The sequence below is a fragment of the Dromiciops gliroides genome, chromosome 2 (genome assembly GCF_019393635.1).
Source record: "Dromiciops gliroides isolate mDroGli1 chromosome 2, mDroGli1.pri, whole genome shotgun sequence".
NCBI classification, from domain to species: Eukaryota; Metazoa; Chordata; class Mammalia; order Microbiotheria; family Microbiotheriidae; genus Dromiciops; species Dromiciops gliroides.
This window is the reverse complement of record NC_057862.1, coordinates 385,416,822-385,439,934: the sequence shown is the minus strand read 5'-3', so window position 1 is coordinate 385,439,934 and position 23,113 is coordinate 385,416,822. Positions and strand designations below refer to the sequence as shown.

The window sequence follows — 23,113 nt, the reverse complement described above, 5'->3', positions numbered from 1 at the left end:
AGTGTTCCTAATGATCTCCTAAGTACTAAATATGATGGGCTTTTCCTGATCCTCATTCTTCTCAAGCTATTTGAAACTTTTGAGTACCCTCTCCAGAATATCCTCTTCTCTCTGGGTTTTCATGACACTACTGTCCTGGTTTTTGTCCTGCCTGTTTAACCACTCTTCCAACTCCTTTTTCGGTCCATCATCCATATCATACTTCCAACCATGAGTGTTCCTCTGGGCTCTGCCTCCCACTCTTCTCTTTCCACCTTCTCTCTGGTGGGGACCTTGTTAGCTCCTGTGGCCTTAAGTGTTATCTCTGTCGATAAGTCCCTGATCTAACGCCAGTATTTGTCTCACTTCATTTCAAACTGATCCTCCTGAAGACATCCAAAGCCAACACGTCCCAAAATCCCCTAAACACCACCCCTCTTCCAACCTTCCCTTGTTCTGTCAGAAGCACTGCTGTTGTTCCAGTGATCCATGTTCATAATCTTAGCATTATTCTTCACTCCTCCCTCCTGAACTACTTCCTGTTGTCCTCGTCCCATTTCTGTGCCTGTTCAGATCCTGTGTCCCATTCTCATCTGCACATCATCTTGCCAAGGCCTTTCCTTATTCCCCCAGTTGTTAGTGCCCTCCTCTCTACCCCTAATATAAGTCACTTTGTATTCATTCTATATGTATTTATTCTACAATTAGTTACATATTTGAGATCATGTTATGTCATCTTGTCCCTCCCAGTAGAATGTAAGCTCCCTGAGGGCAAGGACTATCTTACTTTATATTTGTATTTCCAACATCTAGCCCCATGCCTGGCATTTCATACATTCTTACTGGTTTATTTTAGATTTCTCTACAGTATACAGGTTCCCCAAGTAGAACATCATCTCTTTTTTGTTTTGAAATATTATTAAGCAGGGGCAAGTAGGTGGCGCAGTGGATAAAGCACTGGCCCTGGATTCAGGAGAACCTGAATTCAAATCTGGCCTTAGATATTTGACACTTAACTAGCTGTGTGACCCTGGGCAAGTCACTTAACCCTCATTGTCCTACAAAAAGAGAGAGAGAGAGAAATATTAAGTACCTCATATAGTGGTAGGCATTAGGGATACAAAGTTTAAAAAAGTAGTTTCTTGTGTTTTGGCAAATTAAAAAAATAATAATAATTTTTCTCTAGTTTTTTGAGAGGCAGATGAATTGATATTGAAAAGAACCCTGAACTTAAGGGGTTTTTTTTGTCTTAGTATCTTTTTTGGGGGGACGGGGGGAACCAGGGCAATGCGGGTTAAGTGACTTGCCCAAGGTCACACAGCTATTAAGTGTCAAGTGTCTCAGGCCGGATTTGAACTCAGGTCCTCCTGAATCCAGGGCCAGTGCTTTATCCACTGTGCCACCTAGCTGCCCCCTTATTTTTTTTCCAAGTTCATATAAAGATAGTTTTCAACATTTGTTTTTATAAGATTTTGAGTTCCAAATTTTTCTCCCTCTCTCCCTTCCCTCTCCCTTCCCCAAGACAGCAAGCAATCTGATATAGGTTATATATGTATAGTCACATTAAACATATTTCCACATTAGTCATTTTATGAAAGAATAATCAGAACAAAAGGAAAAAACCTCAAGAAAGAAAAAAAAAACCAAAGCAAAATTAGTGTGGTTCAACCTGCATTCAGATTCCACAGTTCTTTTTTCTGGATGTAGAGAGCATTTCCCATCATGAGTCCTTTGGAATTGTCTTGGATCATTGCACTGCTGAGAAGAGCTACCTGAATTTAAGTATTGGCTCTGCTACTTACCAGCTTCCCCAAAAGTACATTATATACTATAACAATGCTACATAAATGAGAGGTGTTCTAATATCATAGAATTAATTTACAGCTTGATGGAACAGAGTATCTGACCAAGTTGTTCATTTTACATATAAGGAAATTGAGTTCCTAGAATCACATACTTAATAAGGAGCAAAACTTAAATTCAAACCCCTGTCCTGAGATTCTGAATCCAGTGGTCTTCCCATTATCCCAAACTATTCTTTTTTTGTGTGTGTGTGAAGTGTTGGAGCTAAGTGACTTGCCCAAGGTCACACAGCTAGTAAGTGTCAAGTGTCTGAGGCCAGATTTGAACTCAGGTCCTCCTGACTCTATGGCTCATGCTTTATCCATTGCGCCATGTAGCTACCTCCATGACTTTTCAATATTACCTGCTGCTTAGTGGAGATGTCCCAAAGAGGCTTATGGTGTTTTGACTTGTCACATCCAGGGAAGCAGGGCCCCAGACTTGAAAGGAAGTTCACAGTCTATAAGAAGTCAGCACCACACAATCTTCCTGTTTCTTACAAAGGACTGATCTGCTGGCAGAAGGAGGAGAGGTGACCAGGCACATGGGAAAGTGAGGAAATGGGTTAGAAATTCCCCAGAGGGGCGCCACCACCTTGCCTTGCTTGTGGATTCACAAAGAGACCATAAGACTATAACAGTTAAATTTACTTGTCTTATGTGCAGAACACTCTGCTAGATCCTAGGGAAGATAACAAAGTATCATCTGGTAGGGAGATGAGATGTTATGCAAATAACAGCAAAATATATTACATACACACATCTATCTATACCTATAAGTGTTTGTATGTATATATATATATACATATACACACATGTACATAAATACATTTAGATATTGTTATATACAGTATTACATAAGTTCACTAAAGAGATATGAAACAATCTCATGTAAGATCTGAATGGGGGGAGGGGACGGTTGCTAGCTAATGGGAAATCACAGGAGGCTTCCTGGAGTACATGGCATTTGAATTAGCCTCAATTAATACCATTAGTAAAGTTTGAGGCAAGAGAGAGCTGGAAATGTTCCAGGGACAGCCTCATCCAGTTTGCTTGTAATAAGAAGGCAGAGAGAAGGGAGAAAGGTGGGATGGTACCAGATGGTGAAAGGCTTGAATTTTACTAGGGAGCCACTAAAGATTTTTAAGAGGAGAATGACAACTAGATCTCTTCCTAGAAAAGATTATTTTGACAGTGGTGCAAAGGATAATGATATTCCATCTTGCTCTGCTGTATCAGATCAACAGTTGCCGTCTTTGATCATTAGTTCATGATACCTTTGTTTGCTGACCACATTTTCCATTTTTCCCAACTCCCAGGTCGGGCAACATGGTGTATCCTTATCCCTGTTCAAAGCACAGTATGATCTAGTAAACATCTAGTTTTACATATACCTAAATGAAGTCTTCCTATCTGAAGATTCCATTGCTTATAATAACTTCCACATTTCCATAGTACTTGAAGTTTACAAAGGGGTTTCCTCACAACAGCATTTAAGAGCTAGGTCAGAGAGAGATGATTATCCCTGTTTTGCAGAGCAGAAAACTGAGACCTAGAACAGACAAATGAATTAGTCTTGGTTATGAAACTAGTAAGTGTCTGGTTTGCCAGAACTCCATCCCGGGTCTGTGGATTTCAGATTCAGTGCTGTCCTCTACACGTGTACTTTACTCCCTATTGAGAGGAAGCAGTAATATTTGAGCCCTTTTCCAGATAGCAGAAGCAACAGAGTAAAGTGAAAAGAAGACTGGACTTGCTGTCTCAGCACCTGAGTTGAGGCTTCAATTCTGACACTCAGTATCTGCTTGGAGCTAGGAACTGAAGCTATGATCTCATTCATATGGAGAGCTCCTTTTGAGGAAGAGGTTCCTCCGCTTAGATCACTGAGGGATTGATTAAGTGACTTGTTGAGGGTCTAGTAGCTAGTATGTGTAAGAAATAGGACTTGAACCCCGGTTTTCTTGGCTCTGAAACCAGTTCTCTGTTCCCTCCACCACACTACTTTCTCTCTCTGCCTGACCCTGGGTAAATCACTTTACCTCTCTCTGCCTCCGTTTTTGACATCTGTAAAATGGGGATACTAATACCTCCTATGATGAAAGCATATTATAGAAATCATAGCTCTTATAACTATCATTCCATCCCTGACTCATCAACTCTTTGCTCTTCTTTTTTTCCAGTGTCAGTGCAAAGATAAAAGCAATCGAAGCCAAGCTGAAAATGATGGCTGAAAACCCTGATGCTGAGTACTCGGCAGCCCCTGTCTACTCCTACTTTAAACCACCAGATAAAAAAAGGACTAGTCCCTACTCCCGAACTGCTTGGAAGTCCCGAAGATGATGGTTGGGAAGAACTGTAGCAGCAAAGACAACTGCTTCATGCACCTCAGATCCTCTGCCTTTGTACTTTGTAGATTTCAATGGTTCTCTCCAAGAGCACAATCACAGCGTTAGAGTTTTGTAACACGGAGTTTTAAACTTTTCTCATGGCTATTCCTTGCCCGAAGTATGTATAGAATTGAACACCATCCAGAATAAATTGGATTGCATCCAGAGCTCTGACTTTAACACAGGGATGCTCTAGTTGACTAAGCCGTTTGCATTCTGTGAGTCCAAAAAATGTTATTCAATATAGCAGAGAACAAGAAGTTGACTGTTTTAACCAAGAAAACAAAATTTGTCAAAGTGCTCATTTTCTCAAGAAGTTGGGATGGGGTGGGGTGGGGAAAAAAATGTGTATTCTACTTAGCGCAAATGCCTTCAACACCTAAGAGCAGCAGTAGGGGCCAGTGGTAGAAGGTGACCCGACACTACTTTTGTTGTTCTGTTTTTTAAATTGTGTTCAACGACGTCCCCAAAGTCTCACAGTGTGGAAATGCCTCCAATAAGGGATGAAAAGGAAAAGTTCTTTGCCAAAGAGAGCAGATCCTTAATCTGTTTAAGCATTCATTTTTTAATGTTTTAGATTTCAAATAGGAAGGTATAATCAATTTCTGAAAACTTTTAAGGGAGATAAATCTATAGAGCCCGTAAATGGTTTTTCACCAAGACAACAATTCAGTCTTGAAAACCTTTTGTGGAGCTAGGGATGCATCTTTTTAAAAATATTATTCAGCACAATGAACTGGTAAATCTATAAGAGTGTTAATAAGAAACTTAATTAGAAGTCTGCCAGGGGAGTTTTATAGCATGAGAATGCCTTCTGCAGAACTACATTTTTGCCACCTTTGTGAGCAATAAAGTAAAATAGCTCTTTTAGCTAATTTAAAGGCCAAGCTAGCCCTTATCAAACACCCTCTCTCCTAATCTGTCACTCTTAATTTAGTAGCAGAGATTGAGCTGTGTTGTGGGGGGAGGGATTTGGGGTAGGGAGAGTGGAGGGAGTAGGAGTAAGGAGTTTGTATAATAGGTATTTCAGTCTTTGGCCTAGTAATTTAGGGATTTTCTTTGATAAGGAGTGCTATATGAGTTAAAATTTATTGTCCTGTTCTGAATAAGCTATATTTTTTTTCCTCTAAACCGAGAGTACGGCCTATAATCCAGGTTGAGGGGTGAGGTTTTTTTGTTTGTCTAGAAGAAATCTCTTTTTAGGAGGGCAGCCTGTATTCTGGCAAATATGCTTAATTTTTATACACAGAACCCACCTTCTTGTTTTCTATTTTATTTGGCTTTGAAAAGCTCTCATGGTAAAAGATAGAAAGTTGAGTAACCATGACGCCAACAGGGATGGCATTTCTGCCAGCACAATTTTAGTTATTTAGGGTAAATTTTGGCCAAGTGTTTCATTGGGTAGCTTGTTCACTCTTCCAAGTCACTGATTTATTCTGGGTGAAACCTAACTTTATGGTCAAGAGGTTTCCCCTATTTCTTTATAATAAAGCATGGTCTTTCTCTAAAGCAACACAAGCCTTCCCATATTTGTTGAATATCAGAAATGAAGCTTCTTGGCAAGTTCACTGCATCATGTTCTACTTTCAGGAAGTATTGGATTTAGAGAAACCTTATGTATTGAGGGTTTGGGCGGGGGGGGGGGGTTGTATATTTGTTTGCTTTCTGGTTAAGTGTCGCTCTTGAGCTACCTTTAGGTAGCATATATTGGCAATTAAGTAAAGACATCTCTTTGATGCAAGTGATATCCCTTCCTATTCAGAAAGATGGGAGGGCTTGCCTGGCCACTGTATTATAGATGGTATCCCCAGCAGGTTTGGGATGAAGTAGGACTTATTTAGTGCAAACCAGTCTTCTATTTTTAATAGGAATTTTGAGAATATTTGACTTTGAATTATATAGAGCTGTTTCCTTTAGAAACCAGAGCTATTTATTTGTATTGAAGGCAATGTTATGATTTATAGCAACTCTTATTTCTCTATGTGAATAAATACAAAAAAATGTTGATGCAGTTTCTTTTTCTCTTCGATCACTGGAATCAAGATTACAAACCTGAAGTTGTCTCCCCCTATCCCCAGTGCTCCCATTCCACCTCCCATACCTTTTTTTTTTTTTTTAGTGAGGCAATTGGGGTTAAGTGACTTGCCTAGGGTCACACAGCTAGTAAGTGTTAAGTGTCTGAGGCTGGATTTGAACTCAGGTACTCCTGACTCCAGGGCCGGTGCTCTATCCACTGCACCATCTAGCTGCCCCTCCACCTCCCATACCTTTTAAATTCTTACCCATCTTTTCAAGCACAACTCAAATGCTGCCACTACCACCACTTCCTAAGAGATCAAGACTCAGAAAGGACCATAAAGATCATGTAGTCATGGGGCAGCTAGGTGGCGCAGTGGATAGAGCACCGGCCCTGGAGTCAGGAGTGCCTGAGTTCAAATCCAGCCTCAGACACTTAACACTTACTAGCTGTGTGACCCTGGGCAAGTCACTTAACCCCAATTGCCTCACTAAAAAAAAAAAAATCATGTAGTCAGTCCAGCTTCATTTTAAAGATGAAGAGCCTGAGGTCCAGAGGTTAAGTGTTTTGGCCAAGATCACCCAAATGGTGATCAGAGCCAGGGTTCAAACCCACATCACATCCTTTATCTCAAGTTCACTGGTCTTTCCGTTCATACCACACAAAACCGGTGTTAACTGGTGTTAACAATTTGGACCTTGCTGATGATGGAGCATAGCACATTTGGACTAGAAATGTACACAGATTACTTTTCAGGCTACAAAGGAAGAACACTTAGTTTTAGGTCCCAACATTGTGTATCCTGGGATCTCTTGCAGCCCTCCCATTCTCTGGACTATAATCTGACATTCTATGTTCCTTTCCAGCTCTGCTGTTCTGTTATGATGCTGGTGTAGGGGACAAGACTGTATTCCTATTACTCAGGTTCAACAACCTTGCCTAGCAGCTTCAGGGGATTGCTCTATTTCTATCTTGGCCTCACCGGAGCTATGTATGGGGTAGAAACCATGCTGGAGCACCATATTTGTTCCTTTGCACAATGCAAATTTAGCACGGATTAGGAGCAGTAGCTAAAAGGAAGCTTTCTCTTAGCTGCCTCCTACGGATCATATATGGCTGCCTTGATTATCTCTGGTAAGGTTCTTCATAAACTTCATCAAAGCATTTTTCACATTTCTTTTCTCATTTAAGCTTAATAAATTTGTAGAACCAGTATTAATTCAGGCATTCACTGACTATTGTGTATAAGGCACCTTTCTGAATGACTAGTTCTGTTTCTCTAGTGCCTGAAAATATCCAAAGTGGTGGTGTTTTTGTTTTTGTTTTTCATGTTGTAAGGTAGTACAAATGCCATTGTCTTCATGTTTCAGATCAAACATTCAGCATTCTTTCAGCAAACATTTTTTCTTTTTGTGGGTCAATGAGGGTTAAGTGACTTGCCCAAGGTCACACAGCTAGTAAGTGTCAAGTGTCTGAGGATGGATTTGAACTCAGGTCCTCCTGAATGAATCCAGGGCTGTTGCTTTATCCACTGAGCCACCTAGCTGCCCCCTAGCAAACATTTTTTTTAAGCAGCTCTGTAAAGTGTATACTGTGCCAGCCACAGCGTGGAAGATGACAAATTTAGACAAAAATAGGTCCTCTGGGAGTTTATGACCTTGTAAAAGGATGACACATCAATACAGATTGCCATTGTGCTCAAAATTAAACAAGCCCATTAAAGAGTACAAAGCAAAGTGCTATGTGAGGTCTAAGAGTAAAGTATTACCTCTAGATTCAAATCAAGAAAGACACACTTAACAATTACTAGCTGTGTGACCCTGGGCAAGTTACTTAACCCCAATTGCGAAAGAAAGAGGTGGGGGAAGAAAGAGAAAGAAAGAAAGAAGGAAAGAAGGAAAGAAAGAAAGAGAGAGAGAGAGAGAGAGAGAAAGAAAGAAAGAAAGAAAGAAAGAAAGAAAGAAAGAAAGAAAGAAAGAAAGAAAGAAAGAAAGAAAGAAAGAAAGAAAGAAAGAAAGAAAGAAAGAAAGAAAGAAAGAAAGAAAGAAAGAAAGAAAGAAAGAAAGAAAGAAAGAAAGAAAGAAGACTTCCTGGCTTAGAATTTGAGGTGAGCTTTAAAGGATGGATAGGAATCCAATGGGAGAAGAGAAAAGCTATTCCAGGAATAGGGAGCATCCTGAATAAAAGCACATGGAGGTGTGAGAGGATATACAGTGGGCAGACAGTATCCCTGGAATGTAGAATACCTTGAGGGGAACATAAGACTGGAAAGATAAGATGGTGCCAAATTGTGTGGTCAAGCTGAGGAATGTGAACCTTAACGGGGAAGCAAAGAGTTACTTAACTTGTTTGAGCAGAGGAGTGAAATTAGCAGATTAATGGATAAAAAAGATCTTCTGCCAGAATAATAAATTGTGGACGTAGGAAAAAACCTTTTAGAATTTTATTGCAGTAGGTCAGTAAGGGCTTGTACTAGGGTGTTGTCAGTGGAAATTCACTTGAACAAACATTAAGTACCTGCTATGTTCTAGGACCTGGAGATAATGAGACAGAAATAAAGAAGTCTTGCCTCTGAAAAAGAATCAGGAGATGGTTCCTAAAAGAGGTGGCATATGAGCTAAACCTGAAGGAAGTCAAGGACTCTAAGAGACAAAGGGAAGGAGGAAGTGTCCAGATGCAAATGCCCAAAGGTTAGGCAACAAAGAGATCCTCAAACAAGAAGGCAAATTTCACCTCATAAATAACATTGAGATGATGCTATAGGATGTAACCCATGCCTGGAATATGGCTCTGGGTGGGTGTCACTTATTCCCAAGAAGCAGGATAAGTAATTGGGTTAGGGTAACTAGTAAGAAGATGAAGAAATCCAGGAAGCAGAGGAAAAGCATAATGAAGACCACTTGAGTGAAGATTTATGGAAGGAAACAGAAGTGATTTTGTCATTTGTATATGCTACAGACCACCTGTTCAGAATGAGGAAATAAATAATTACAAACCTGGCATGCAGTAGAATAGTAATGGGAGGTGGGGGGAGAAGTTCAATTATTGAAGCATCTGCCCAAATCAGAGCAGTCCTAGTGACTTTTTTTTTTATCTTAATGGTATTTTTTCAATTACATGTAAAGACTACTAAGGTTCAGAAGTCCCTAAGGCTGGCCAGGAAAGCAGTTATGTCCTATTTTTTCTGTTTGAAGCCCTATTGAGGGAAGAAGATGGATCAAAGAAGAGACAGACCACATAGGGAAGTGGAGGGGACCATGATAACCGACAACAGAACTGGTCAGTCGTTCCTATGATTTTGGTTTTTATGCCAAGAAAATGCCTTTCCTTTAGTCCAAAAAGGACAAAAAGAGAAAGAGCTAAAGGGAAGGCACAACCAAGGGAAGGATGGTCATAGTAGTAAGAAAGTATGTATCTGCCCTTCATTGAGTTCAATGCAACAAGTTTTTGTTAAGATCCCAGCCAGATGAAAGGAAACCTATCTAATGGACAGGCCTCAGAGATAGGGAAAACTAGATTCAGGTCCTACCTCTGAAATATTAGTTGTGTAATCATAGGTAAGTCATTTAACCTCTAAGCACCTGCAGGAAACTTTCTAAGACTCAAAGTTATAGGTGAGGTAGCACTGCATCATGAGGGAGATTCCCACATCAAGATCTTGATGACAATGAAATTCCAAGTTCACCCTAACCCCTAATGTGTTAGGCACTGCAAATACAAAAACAAAAACTTCTTGACTTCAATTACTCCCAAGGTAATTTTTCAGGATTCAAGTCTCATGGCATAGATAAACTACTTTCTAGGAAGAATTTGAAAGAACTGGTGGCTATAATCACTGCTCCGCTGTTAATGATAATTGAAAAATCCTAAACTTCAGGTGAGCAACTGCAGGACTGGAGAAAAACTGGTACCTAATTCTCTCTCTCTCTCTCTCTGGCAGGGCAATGAGGGTTAAGTGACTTGCCCAGGATCACACAGCTAGTAAGTGTCAAGTGTCTGGGGCTGCATTTGAACTCAGGTCCTCCTGAATCCAGGGCAGGTGTCCTATCCACTGCGCCACCTAGCTGCCCCACCTAATTCTCTTTTTAAAAGAGAAAGAAAAAGATAATAGAGACCAATGAACTTGATTTCAATTCCTGGCAAAATTCTATCATGGATTCTTAATGACATAGTTACCGAACATCCAGAAGTAGTGCACACAAAGAGTCAGCCTGGCTTTAACAGGTTATGCCAGACTAACCTCATTTCCTTTTCTTAATAGTTACTAAACTAGAAAGTCAGGGGAATCAACAAGCATTTATTCAATACTGTCCCTACACTATACTTGGAATGCATTGAATTAGAGAGCTTGCAAGAATAAAGAGGTGATAGTCCTACATACTCTGCCCTGGTCAGTTCACACCTGGAGGCCATGTTAATTCTAGGTGCCAGAGTCGATTAACTTGAGAGGATCCAAGTAAAACAACAAGATCAATGAATGTCCTTGAGTCCATACCAAGTGAGGGTCAGTTGAAGGAAGTTTCTCCTGGAGATATTTAACCTGGGGAAGAGAAAACTTAAGGGGCACATGAGAGCTGTCTCCCAAATATTTGAAGAGCTATCATATGGAAGAGGGATTATACACATTTTGAACAGAATTAGGAGCCATGAGCAAAAATTACTAAAAAAAAACAAAAACCAAAACCATTTAGGTTTGATCTTGAAGAAAAATGCTCTCATGATTTAGAGCTATCCATAAATGAAATGGGCTGCCTTTGGAAGGTGGGGCTCTCCCTCATTGTAGTCATTTAATCAAAGCTGGATGAACACTTCCTGAATGTGTTGTGTGAATATTTTTAGGGTTATGGATTGGAATGAATGGCTACTGAAATCCTGTCAAACTCTAAAATCTGTGAGTAATTCTGTGAAATATATGCATTCCAGACAAGGAGGGAGGGATAGCCTGAGCAAAGGCCTGGAAATGAGAGGTGGACTGCCAAGTTTATTGAATAAACTAGTGGTCCGGTTTTGCTAGATATATGATGTGTTAAGAGGAATAATATAAAATAAGTCTAAAAAGGAAGGTAAGAATCCAGTTAATTCCAAGCTGAGAAGATGTGATATGGACCCATTCAAGTGGTACAGTGAACAGTTAAGTGGCATGATAGAGTGCTGGACCTGGAGTAAGAAAGACCTGAATTCAAATCTGAATTTTTTTTTAGTGAGGCAATTGGGGTTAAGTGACTTGCCCAGGGTCACACAGCTAGTAAGTGTTAAGTGTCTGAGGCCGGATTTGAACTCAGGTACTTCTGAATCCAGGGCCGGTGCTCTATCCACACTGCGCCACCTAGCTGCCCTGAAGTAGGTGTTATTAATATCTCCATGATACAGATGAAGAAACTGAGGCAGAGATAATGATTTGTCCAGAGTCACACAGCTACAAGTTGTTTAAATTCAGATTTGAGGGGCAGCTAGGTGGCGCAGTGGATAGAGCACCGGCCTGGGATTCAGAAGTACCTGAGTTCAAATCCGACCTCAGACACATGACACTTAGTAGCTGTGTGACCCTGGGCAAATCACTTACCCTCATTACCCTAAGTAAACAAAAAACCAAAAACCACCTACTTCTCAGATTTGTCATTAGGATAAAATGAGATAATATGTATAATGTGTTTAATAAACCTTAGTGTCAAATAAATACTAGCTGTTATTAGAGAATAGGGTGCTGAATATTGAGGTAAGAAGACCTAGGTTCAAATACCGATTCTGATAGTGTGAGCATGTCAAGTCAATTCGTTTCTTCTTCAAAATTGGGAGTAATGTTTGTAGTACCTAACTCAAGGGTTACTGTGAGGGTCAAATGAGATAATGTATGTTAAGTGCTTTTTTTTGTTTTTTTTTTTGTTTTTTTTTAGTGAGGCAATGGGGGTTAAGTGACTTGCCCAGGGTCACACAGCTAGTAAGTGTCAAGTGTCTGAGGCCGCATTTGAACTCAGGTACTCCTGAATCCAGGGCCGGGGCTTTATCCACTGCGCCACCTAGCCGCCCCCGTGTTTTAAGAATTTTAAATTAAATGTTAATAATTATTATTGAACAGGCCACTGGTATGGTCCAGCATGTATTTTAGGAATAGTAATTTGGCAGCTGTGTGGAGGATAGACTAGAGAAGAGAAAAACACAATTAGGAATACATTGTAATAGTCCAGATGAGAGGCAGTGTGGGCCTGAACTAGGGTAATAACTGAGTGAGTGGATAGAGAGGGGCATGTGTGGGAGATATTATGAAGATAGAATTGACAAGATTTGGCAACTGTTTGGATCTGGAGGGAGTAGAGAAAGAGAGACAAGGCATGGACAACTTAGAGACATTGAGGACTTAGGTGACTAGAAGGACAGTGATACCCTCAACAAAAAAGTAATATTGAAGGAAGGGTAGGTTTCAGGGAGCAAGATGACAAGGTCTGTTTTGAAAATGTTAGGCTTAAGTTGCTTATGGAACATCCATAAAGAGAGGTAGGTCTACCAGCCAAGTGATGTAGGAATGAAACTCAAGAGAGAGACTAGTGCTGGATATATAGATTTGGGATAAATGTATATTGAGATGATAATGAAACCTATGGAAGCTAATGAGATGAATGAGTGAGAGAGTGTAGAAAAAGAAGAGAAAAATGCAGAGACTTGGGGAATCCTTACAATAAAGGTACAGGATGTGAATGATGAAACGGAAGAGAGAAGTATCATCAGATAACAAAGGAGCCAAGAGACTGCTGCATCCTCAAAGTCAAAGGTGTTGATTATATCCAGAAGCTAGAGGTGATTGACAATGACAACTATGGGTATGTCAAGAAGGATGGGGAATGATTAAAAAAAAAAAAGATGTAGAATTTAGTAGGAAGATCATTAGAAACCTTGGAGAAAGTAGTTGCAGACAAGTGAGGGTCAAAAGTCAGATTTAGAGGAGAAGAGAAGGAAGAGGAAGGTGATAAAGAGTATGCTAAGAGTATAAGATTTTTTTCTCATAGTTTGGCTGTGAACAGTAGACAAGGTATAAGGTGATTAAGAGGAAGATATAGCAGAGTGAAATCAAGAATTTTTAGGGATTAGGGAGGCCTAGGCATGTTTGTTGGCAACTATAGATAAGGAGAAACTAGAGATAAGAAAAGGATAGGGAATGATTTTTTTTTTTTGGGGTGAGGCACTTGGGGTTAAGTGACTTGTCCAGGGTCACACAGCTAGTGCCAAGTGTCTGAGGCCGGATTTGAACTCAGGTCCTCCTGAATCCAGGGCTGAGCCACCTAGCTGCCCCAGGAATGATTTTAAAAGGCCAGCTTCTAGAGAAAAAAGGGGGAAATAGGATCAATGGTGAAAGTAGAAAGCTGGCCTCCGTAAGGAGGAGAGACCTCTGTACTAGAGACTAGAACAAAAGAAGAATCAGGGACAACGTAGAGAGATTTTTGAGGTGTGAGAAATGGGAGAAGAGGAAGCTCAAGGAGCAAAGCCTTTATTTTCTCAGTAAAAAAGCTAAGTCCTCTACTGAGAACTAAGAGATATGTGTTATACAGGAAGCTTAAAGAGAAAAGAGAATGAATAAGGGGCATCTAAGTGGCGAAGTGGATAAAGCACTGGCCCTGGATTCAGGAGGACCTGAGTTCAAATCCAGCCTCAGACACTTGACACTTACTAGCTGTGTGACCCTGGACAAGTCACTTAACCCTCATTGCCCAGCAAAAAAACAAAACAAAACAAAACAAAAACGAAAAGAGGATGAATGAATGAATATGCATTTATTAAATCCTTCGTATATGCAAAGTACAATGTTAAGTTCTGGAAATACAAATAGGAAAGTAAGATAGTCTCTGCTCTTAAGTAATTCATATTCTTATGGAGGAAATAAAGCACATAAGATGTTTCAAATAATACTAATAATAATAGCTAGTGTTTATATAGTGTTTACTATGTGCCAGACATTGTGCTAAGTGCTTTATAATTATTATCTCATTTGGTCCTCACAACAACTCTGGGAGGTGGGTGTTATTATTACCCTCCTTTTACAGCTGAGGAAACTGAGGCAAAGAGAGGTTAAGGAACTTCCTAGTGTCCCACAGCGAGTAAGTATCAGAGGTTGGATTTGAACTTAGGTCTTCCTGACTCTAGCTCCAATGTTCTAGTTCCAGTGTTCACTGCACCAACTAGCTGCCCCTATTGAAAGTCATATGGAAAGGTTCCGTAGTCCTTAGGTTTCAGAAACAAAGCCTGTGGTAATGCGTTTTACAATTCCAAGGACTTCAGTGGTGAGAATGTTTCCCCTCCAGTCTTCAGTATCTATGGCTTCCTGTCTCTCCCTCAGGGTCCTTTGTTCTTTCAGGTAGGTTAGTTTGTTTGATCAATAGAGGGTAGTTGGCAACAGTTGGTAAGGATGGCTAGCTCTTTGCTACCAGAATTAGAAAGTTTTGAATAGCTACTTCAGGTAGTGTGATAGAAAATAAATAATGGAAAGATTATGCATCAGCGAGGTCCAAATTAAGATTAGATCAGATAAATTCCTAGTGGGCCCGACCAGAATGCATATTCTTCAATGATTTCAACAGCACATACATAAGAACAGAGACAGTGGTTGATGGGTGGTAACCCCAGGCTAGCAAACGACAATGTATGAGCAATGATAGAACAAAGAATCAAGGGATTGAAGGATACAGGATAGTATGTAAATTTCGAACTGGAAAGAATTTACATCATCTTGTCTAATCCCTTCACTTTACAGATAAAGAAACTAAGACTCTGGGTGATGTGTATAGTTGAGCTAATCAATGAGAGGATCCGAAACTGAAGAAATGATAGTGAAACTAAAGCAGGAGTGATGGACTTCCAGACATGAGAGGAATGGAGAGACTGGAGATTGCAGTCAGTGAGAGACTCAAGAGGAATGAGGCAGAGGGTTAAATGAGAAGACAGGAGGTTAGGAAAGTTTCAGCACTGCAGATGATTGAAGTAGTGAGTAGCAGAGTTATGTCTAATGGTAAGATCCCTGTGGGTGACTAAAGGAGAGTAAAATTGTAGGTCATACGATCTGAGGAGGTTGATGAACTAGGAGATTAGAATGTTTAAATGGGTAAATGGAGAGATAGGGGGAAGAGAGAGAAAGGGAGAGAAACAGAGACAGAGAAACAGAGACAGACAGAGAGACACAGAGACAGAGAGAGACTGAGCTAGCTCCTTAAGAAAGAAGGAAAGGTAAGGGGCAGCTAGGTGGCACAGTGGATTCAGAAGGACCTGAGTTCAAATCTAACCTCAGATACTTGATGCTTACTAGCTGTGTGACCCGGGGCAAGTCACTTAACCCCCATTGCCCCGCAATAAATAAATAAATAAATAAACAAACAAATAAATAAATAAATAAATACTCAAATCAACTATAAAGGACCAATGAAGGAAGATGCTATCCACCTCCAGAGAAAGAACTGAGAAATAGAGGTAGGCATAGTATGGTTTTACATATATATATACATCTGTATCAAATGGTAGCCTTCTCTAGGACAGGGTAGGGAAGAAGACAGTTAAGAACTTAAAATGTAACAAAAATATAAATAATATTTAATTTTTAAAGAAAGAAAGACAGACATAGATAGAGATAGACAGGCAGGTGGATGGACAGATCATAGCTAGAGCATTTATTACACTCTTGCTATGTACCAAGCACTGGAAATACAAAATTAAAAAAAAAAAAAAAGATTGTCCCAACTATCAAGGAGTTTACATTCTGAAAAAGAAGAAAAAACATAAGGAGGAGTTAAGGGGGGGGGCGGATCATGAAGGAATGAAGTGGGCAGTATGAGTGTGTCTCCTTAAGATATGGTGGTCCCAGGCAGAGACTCATAATCAGCAGGGATTCCTCAGGAAAGAATCATACTTAAGTGGCCAAGGCAGCTGGGGTAGAAGTAGTGCAGACTGGAGATTGAGCAAGAAGTGAGGAATGATTACTGTGCTATAAGTAAGTATAAATATGAACAATATCGAGAAGCACAAAAAGACTCAGTAAAGTTAGCAGAAACAGGAAAACAGTATGCCCAATGACTACAACTCTGTAAATGGAAAGAACAAACAGCAAGAACAACAAAATGAAATGTCAAGCTTGGCCCTAAAGAAGAAAAAAGAAAATGTACTTCCCTCCCTCCTTTCTTTGCAGAGCTCAGGAGCTTTGGGTGTGGAACACTGAATATACTATAAAATTTGGCTGATGTATTGGTTAGTTTTGCTGATCTGTTTCATCCTCTCTTTTTTATTGTTTGTTTCAAGTTCTCTGGGTTTCTGCATAGAAGAAGAGGTATATATTTGAAGATGAAGGTGATGTAAAACAAAGGTTAGCAGTACCTTTTTTAATAGAGGGAGGAGCTAAGAAGAATATGGTCTTTGGAGGGGCAGGGCTGAGGTGGCTGGAGTTGAGAAAATGGGGAGAGATGTCAGGAGTAGAAGGATTTTCACCATAGTAGATGGTGACTCTGAAAGCACAAGGATTTGAGGAACAAGGTATGGGAGTTTGCCAGCCATGTATGGGGAAATAACCAGTTGGTTAAGGACCCCTCCTGTAGGGTCCTCATGATGACTGAAAACAGCAGCAGTCCAGGTACAATGCCATCAACTGTCCTCGATTGTCACTTCAAAGACTGGGGATCTGAGGGCTCTAGGGAGTGGAGGTAACACGGAGTTCTCTCCGGACTTCTGGGTTGATAAACACTTAAGTTGTCAGGTTCTCCTGGACCTGAACCCACACTGGATGTGAATCCTGAAGCCTCATCACAAGATGAAACATACACAAAAGATACTCTGCAAAAGCAAGCGCTGAGCTCCTGATCTCTGAGGCCCTAAAAATATAAGCCCTCTAGTACCCCTGATTCCCAATGGCTTGGGATCTCTGATAGATTTGCTCCGAACAGTGCCTCTGGTTCCCCATGGCTTAGCAGAGAACTAAATGGGAATATCAAGAGACTGAGAAGATGGAATCCACAGAGCCTAGAGACTGATGGGATAGGAACTGGAGAGGAAGGAATCCAATAAAACCCCAAGGTTACAGGCATGGGAGACAAGGTGAATGAATCATGGTGCGTAGGGGGAAAAATAGTCAGAAGGAGGAGCAGTTTTGTGAAGAAGAATACTGAGGTCTGTTTTGCACATGTTGAATTTGAAACACCAGTGAGAGAGACATCAACATAAAAATGATCTGTAAGCAGTTGGAGATGTGAATGTGGAACTCTGAAGAGATCAGCACTAGATACAATAGCATTGAGATTTGCATGAAGCCTGGGAGTGAATGAATTTCAATGTAGAGAAAAAAGAGGACCAAGGATGAACCCTTGAAAAGCATGCACATTATGAGGTTGCAAAAAGACCAGGAGCCAGAAAAAGATTGACTAGAGAGGTAGGAGGGGAATCAAGAGATCTGAGGGAGCAGAAAATATCCAATAGGAAAGTTTAGACTGGGGCCAGAAAGCTGCAGAGTGGTTGAGGAAAATGAGGCATAAAAAAAAAAATCTATTAGATTTGTGGAATAGGAGGTTATTGACAGCCTTTGAATGCTGTCTCAATAGATGGTTAGGGATCAGAGAAATGCAAATTAAAACAACTCTGAGGTACCACCTCACAAAAGAAAAAAATAAATAAATGTTGGATGTTGGAGGGGATGTGGGAAAACTGGGAGACTAATCCACAGTGGAGTTGTGAATTGATCCAACCACTCTGGAGAGCAATTTGGAACTATGCCCAACGGGCTCTAAAACTGTGCATACCCTCTGATCCAGCAATACCACTGCTAGGTTTATAGCCTAAAAATATCCCAACAAAAGAGAAAAAGGCTTATTTTGTACAAAAAAATTTATAGCAGCTCTGTGGTGGCAAAGAATTAGAAATCAAAGAAATGCCCATCAATTGGGGAATGGCTGAACAAACTGTGGTATATGATTGTAATGTAATATTGCTGTGCTATAAGAAATGACAAGAAGGATGATTTCAGAAAGGCCTGGAAAGACTTATATGAATTGATGTGTAGTGAAGTGAACAGAACCAGGAGAAGGTTGTACACAGTGACAGCAATATTGTTTGATGAAGAACTGTGACTTAACTATTCTCAGCAATACAATGATCCAAGACAATCCCAAAGGACTAATGATGAGGCATACTATCCACCTCCAAAGAAAGAACTGATATTGATTGAACACAGACTGAAGCAAGCTGTTTTTCACTTTGTTTTTTCTTTTATCCAAGTTTTCTTGTACAAAATTACTAATATGGTAATGTTTTACATAATTGCACATGTATATCCTATATCTGATTGCTTGCTGCCTCAGGGAGAGGGGAGGGAAGGAAGAGAAAGAGGGATAGAATTTGGAACTCAAAACTTTAAATAAAAAATGTTTATTATAAAAAAATAGATGGTTAAGGTAGAAACCTGATTATAAGGAGTTGAAGTAGGTAATGGTGAAATAGAAGCATTGGGTTTATAACAAACATTTATTTTATTTTTTCCAGTTACCTGTAAAAACCGTTTTCAACATTCATTTTCATAGAGTTCGAAATTTTTCTTCCTCCTTCCCTTTCCTCCCCCCTCCACAAGACAGCAACCAATCTGATATAGGTTATATATGTATAATCCACAAGTACTCTTTTTTTTTTTAAGTTTGTGTTCAATCAATATTAGTTCTTTCTCAGGAAGTGGATAGTATGCTTCACCGTTAGCACTTCAGAAGTGTCTTGGATCATTGCATTGCTGAGATGGAAGCATTGGATTTAAAAAAATTTTAAAGCTTAGCAATGAAGGAGAAAATAGAAATGAAATAGTCATTGGATGAGATGGAATGGCTAATAAAAGACTTTTTTTTTTTTGGCGGGGCAATGGGGGTTAAGTGACTTGCCCAGGGTCACACAGCTAGTGTCAAGTGTCTGAGGTCGGATTTGAACTCGGGTCCTCCTGAATCCAGGGTCGGTGCTTTATCCATTGCACCACCTAGCTGCCCTCTCCATAAACTTTTTAAAAAGTCTTTTGGGGGCAGCTAGGTGGCGCAGTGGATAAAGCACCGGCCCTGGATTCTGGAGTACCCGAGTTCAAATCCGGCCTCAGACACTTGACACTAGCTGTGTGACCCTGGGCAAGTCACTTAACCCTCACTGCCCCTCCCCCCCCCCAAAAAAAGTTTATGGAGATCTGAGCATGTGTGTAGATGAATAGGAAAGAACCATTGGAAAAGGGAAGAGATTGAGTTTGCATGAGAGATGATTAAGGAGGTGATGTCCTGGAAGAGATAAGTAGAAATGGGATTAAGAGTGAAAATAGATGATTCATTTTTGTGAATAGAAGGGTTATCACATTTTTTCTTTTTTAATCTGATTTTTTTGTTATTTTGCTTTTAACATCACCTTCATTTTCAAATATATCTTCACCACAGTAGCCATAGGTCTTAAACTGTGACCTGATCATAAATTAAGAGGAGGGAGGGGCTGAAAGTCAAAGGAGTTCATGTCAGAGGGCTTCACTTTTCTAGGTGAAGTAAGAGTGCTCATCCCTGCTAAATGTAAAGGGTGAATATGATCAATAAACAGAGGAGGAGAAAAGAAAACTTTTGGAAAAATTGGTGTAGGCAATGAGAAAAGCTACTGAGCTGTAGCAAGGTCCCAGCTAAGATTATGTACTAGGAATTTGTAGTGGGTGAAAACATAGACTTAGAAAATAGAATCTAGAATGTTAGGGCTGGAAAGGACATTTAGAGCATAGAATGTTAGACCATATAATGTCAGAGCTAGAAAGGATCTTAGAATATAGCATATTAAAACTAGGAGGGAATTTTAAAACCAACAAGTTCAACACTCATCTTTTTTTTTTTTTTTTTTGGTGGGGCAATGAGGGTTAAGTGACTTGCCCAGGGTCACACAGCCAATAAGCATCAAGTGTCTGAGGCTGGATTTGAACTCAGGTCTTCCTGAATCCAGGGCCAGTGCTTTATCCACTGCACCACCTCGCTGCCCCTAACACTCATCTTTTAGATGAGTAAACAGAACCAGAGACAGGAATTGACTTGACCATTGTCATGCAGCTAGTTAGTTGTAGTGTGGGAATAGAGCCCATTTCTTCTGATTCTTACTCAGTACAGGGTGCCTTTTCTCAAAATAAAAAATGAATCAATCAGTTTAAAACAAGCATCTATTATATGCTTGTTATATATGAGACATTGTGCTAAATGCTAAGAAGCAAATAAAAAGCAAAAGCAGGGGCAGCTAGGTGGCGCAGTAGATAAAGCACTGGCCCTGGATTCAGGAGGACCTGAGTTCAAATCCAGCCTCAGACACTTGACACTAGCTTTGTGACTGTGGGCAAGTCCCTTAACCCCTATTTCCCTGCAAAAAGAAAAAAAAAAGCAAAAGCAGACCCTCCCTTCAGGAAGCTTATGTTTTAATGAAGAAACTGACACACAGAGAAAGATACATACAAGGCAGATACAAAGTAATGTTAGAGGAAAAGGCATTAGCTGCTATTGGTATGAGAAAAGAAAGATCTCCTTCAGCAGGTGGCACTTGAGCTGAGCCTTGAAGAAAACCTGGAATTCTAAGAAGTGAAAGTAAGGAGGACATTCCAGGCATGAGGGATGGCCAGTGCATAGGCACAGAGACCAGAGATGGAATATGATGTGTGAGAAACAGCAAACAGGTCAGTATACCTGGACCACAGAGTTTGAAATTGAGAGTAATATGTTAAAAAAAAAAAGGTTGAAAAGACAGGAAGGGACCAGATTATAAGGAGCTTTAAATGCAAAAAGAGGTTATTTTTGATCCTGAACGTAATAGAGAGCCATGAGTTTATTGAGTAGGGAGGATGGATTGGAATAGGGACAGACTTGAGGGGAAGAGACCAACTAGGAAGTTATTGCTATTGTTCAGATGAGAGATTGTGAGGGTTGGAATTTGGGTGCTGGAGAGAATATATATAAATGGAGAAAGGGTGTTAGATATGAGAGATGTAAAGGTAGAAACAAGATTTAGCCCTATGCCTAGCACATAGTAGACACCTTAATATGTGAAATGAGTAAGAATGATGAGTCAATGATGACACTAGGGTTGTGACTGGAAGAATGGTGGAGCCCTCAGTGGTAATAGGGAAGTTCATAACAAAGATTGCTGTTGTTGTTGTTATTGTTGTTGTTTGTCCTTCGTCTTTGGAGGACCGTGGCATCAGGGTGATGTCGTGACATGCACTGAATTGAATTGAAGTGAGGGAGGGCTGTGCAAGGTCACCAACCTCACTCTCTCCTCCAGAGTCACCCAGGTCCAGTGGCAAGATATATGTCAGAACAACTGAAGATGGCTCCGGATAGGTTTTGGGGAAAAGAGAATGAGTTCTGTTTTGGACATAATGAGTTTGAGACATCCATATAGAAATGTCCAGTAGGCAGATATAGGACTGGAGCTCAGGAAAAAGATTAGGTAAGGATGATGTCTTGGGCTGAGGTATGTGTCTTTCTGGGGGTTTGTCTGATTTGTTTGCCTATTTGTCCCAACCTGGATGTTTAAATTTAGTATTTGGTCTTTCTTCTGAAATGGCTTTCATCTGATTTCCTCTCTACTCCCCAATTTAGCTGTCAAAGGTAATAAACGTGAGGATGGCTCAGCAGCCTCCTGCAGCTCATGTTACCTTCCTAGAATTACTCAGAGGCGGAACCACTGCTGGGGGCTCTCCCATGGATTGATCCGGTTACTAATGAAGCCCCAAACTCCATGGTACAAATTCTGTGTGTGGGAGGCAGGGAGGAAGGGAATGACTGCTGAAATGCCAAGGGGATCAGATTTCACTGGAAATCCTCGGGGAGAGATCACAAACCTTAAAAGCCGACTCTATCTTGGGAGATGCCCCCTGCCTGAGGCCTACAGGCCTGGGCCTGGGTCCCAGAGGAGCTTTGTCTGGAAATGAGGCTCCTAAGGAGATAGAGTTCAGTTCAACTCAGCAACAAGTAATCCCAGATCACATTTTGATTGCCAGAGTACTTTTTCCCCCCACAACAATCTCACAAGGCAAGTAGTGCAAGTATTATGCCCATTTGACAGATGAAGAAACTGAGACCTGAGTTCAGGGGACTTGCCTAAGGTCCACCAGTAGTAAATCTGGGGCCTAAATGCCTCCTCATTCACTAATCTATTAAGCCCCTATACCATGTGTGAGACCTTGTCTCTGCCTTCATGACACATATTGTCCATTCTGGAAAGTGGGATAAAATGCCCTGTTATTTAGGAGAGTTATTTTAGCAAGAAGTTCAATGATTGTGGGATACTAAGTACTTAATGAACACTTTCTATTGGCATAGCCCTCAGCTTGATTCTGTGGACCATACAAAAGAAGACGGCTTCTTCCCACTAGGAATTTGTAATCCAGAATCTGGATTTTAGAGCAAGACTATCCACTGGTCAAATTGGTAGAATGCCTACCTCACCTACCTCAAAAAAAAAAAAAAGAGCATAGAGATTATAAATTCATATGGATTGTGGAACTGGGAGGGGCCTCAACACAGAGCACAGAAAAGCAGAACTGGAAAGAACATTGAAAAATAGAATGCTAGAACATGTAATATTGAATTTATAGTAAAAAATTTATGCAGCCTTGAATTTATAAATACTATCTCACATGCTAATAGAATCCTAATGCTCACACACCTTTTTTTCTTTTTTGTGGGGCAATGAGGGTTAAGTGACTTGCCCGGGGTCACACAGCTAGTGTCAAGTGTCTGGGGCTGTATTTGAACTCAGGTCCTCCTGAATCCGGGGCTGGTGCTTTATCCACTGTGCCACCTCACTGCCCTCACACATTTTTTAAAATGGAAAAAGAAAAGTTTGAAAATAAATGTGATCCAAAGTGAGGGCAAGATCGTTGGCTCCAGAAA

At 40.4% G+C, this 23,113-nt stretch overlaps 1 protein-coding gene across 1 annotated transcript in view; it reads left to right on the top strand.

The window, feature by feature from the left end:
* Positions 1 to 6,196, top strand: part of RBM18 (RNA binding motif protein 18) — a 28,890-nt gene extending 22,694 nt beyond the window's left edge. The window contains exon 6 of the mRNA XM_043986625.1: positions 4,001 to 6,196. Within this exon, the coding sequence (XP_043842560.1) occupies positions 4,001 to 4,160 (160 nt within the window). The 3' untranslated portion in view covers positions 4,161 to 6,196. The remainder of the gene's footprint in view (positions 1 to 4,000) is intronic.
* Positions 6,197 to 23,113: the final 16,917 nt, after the last annotated feature.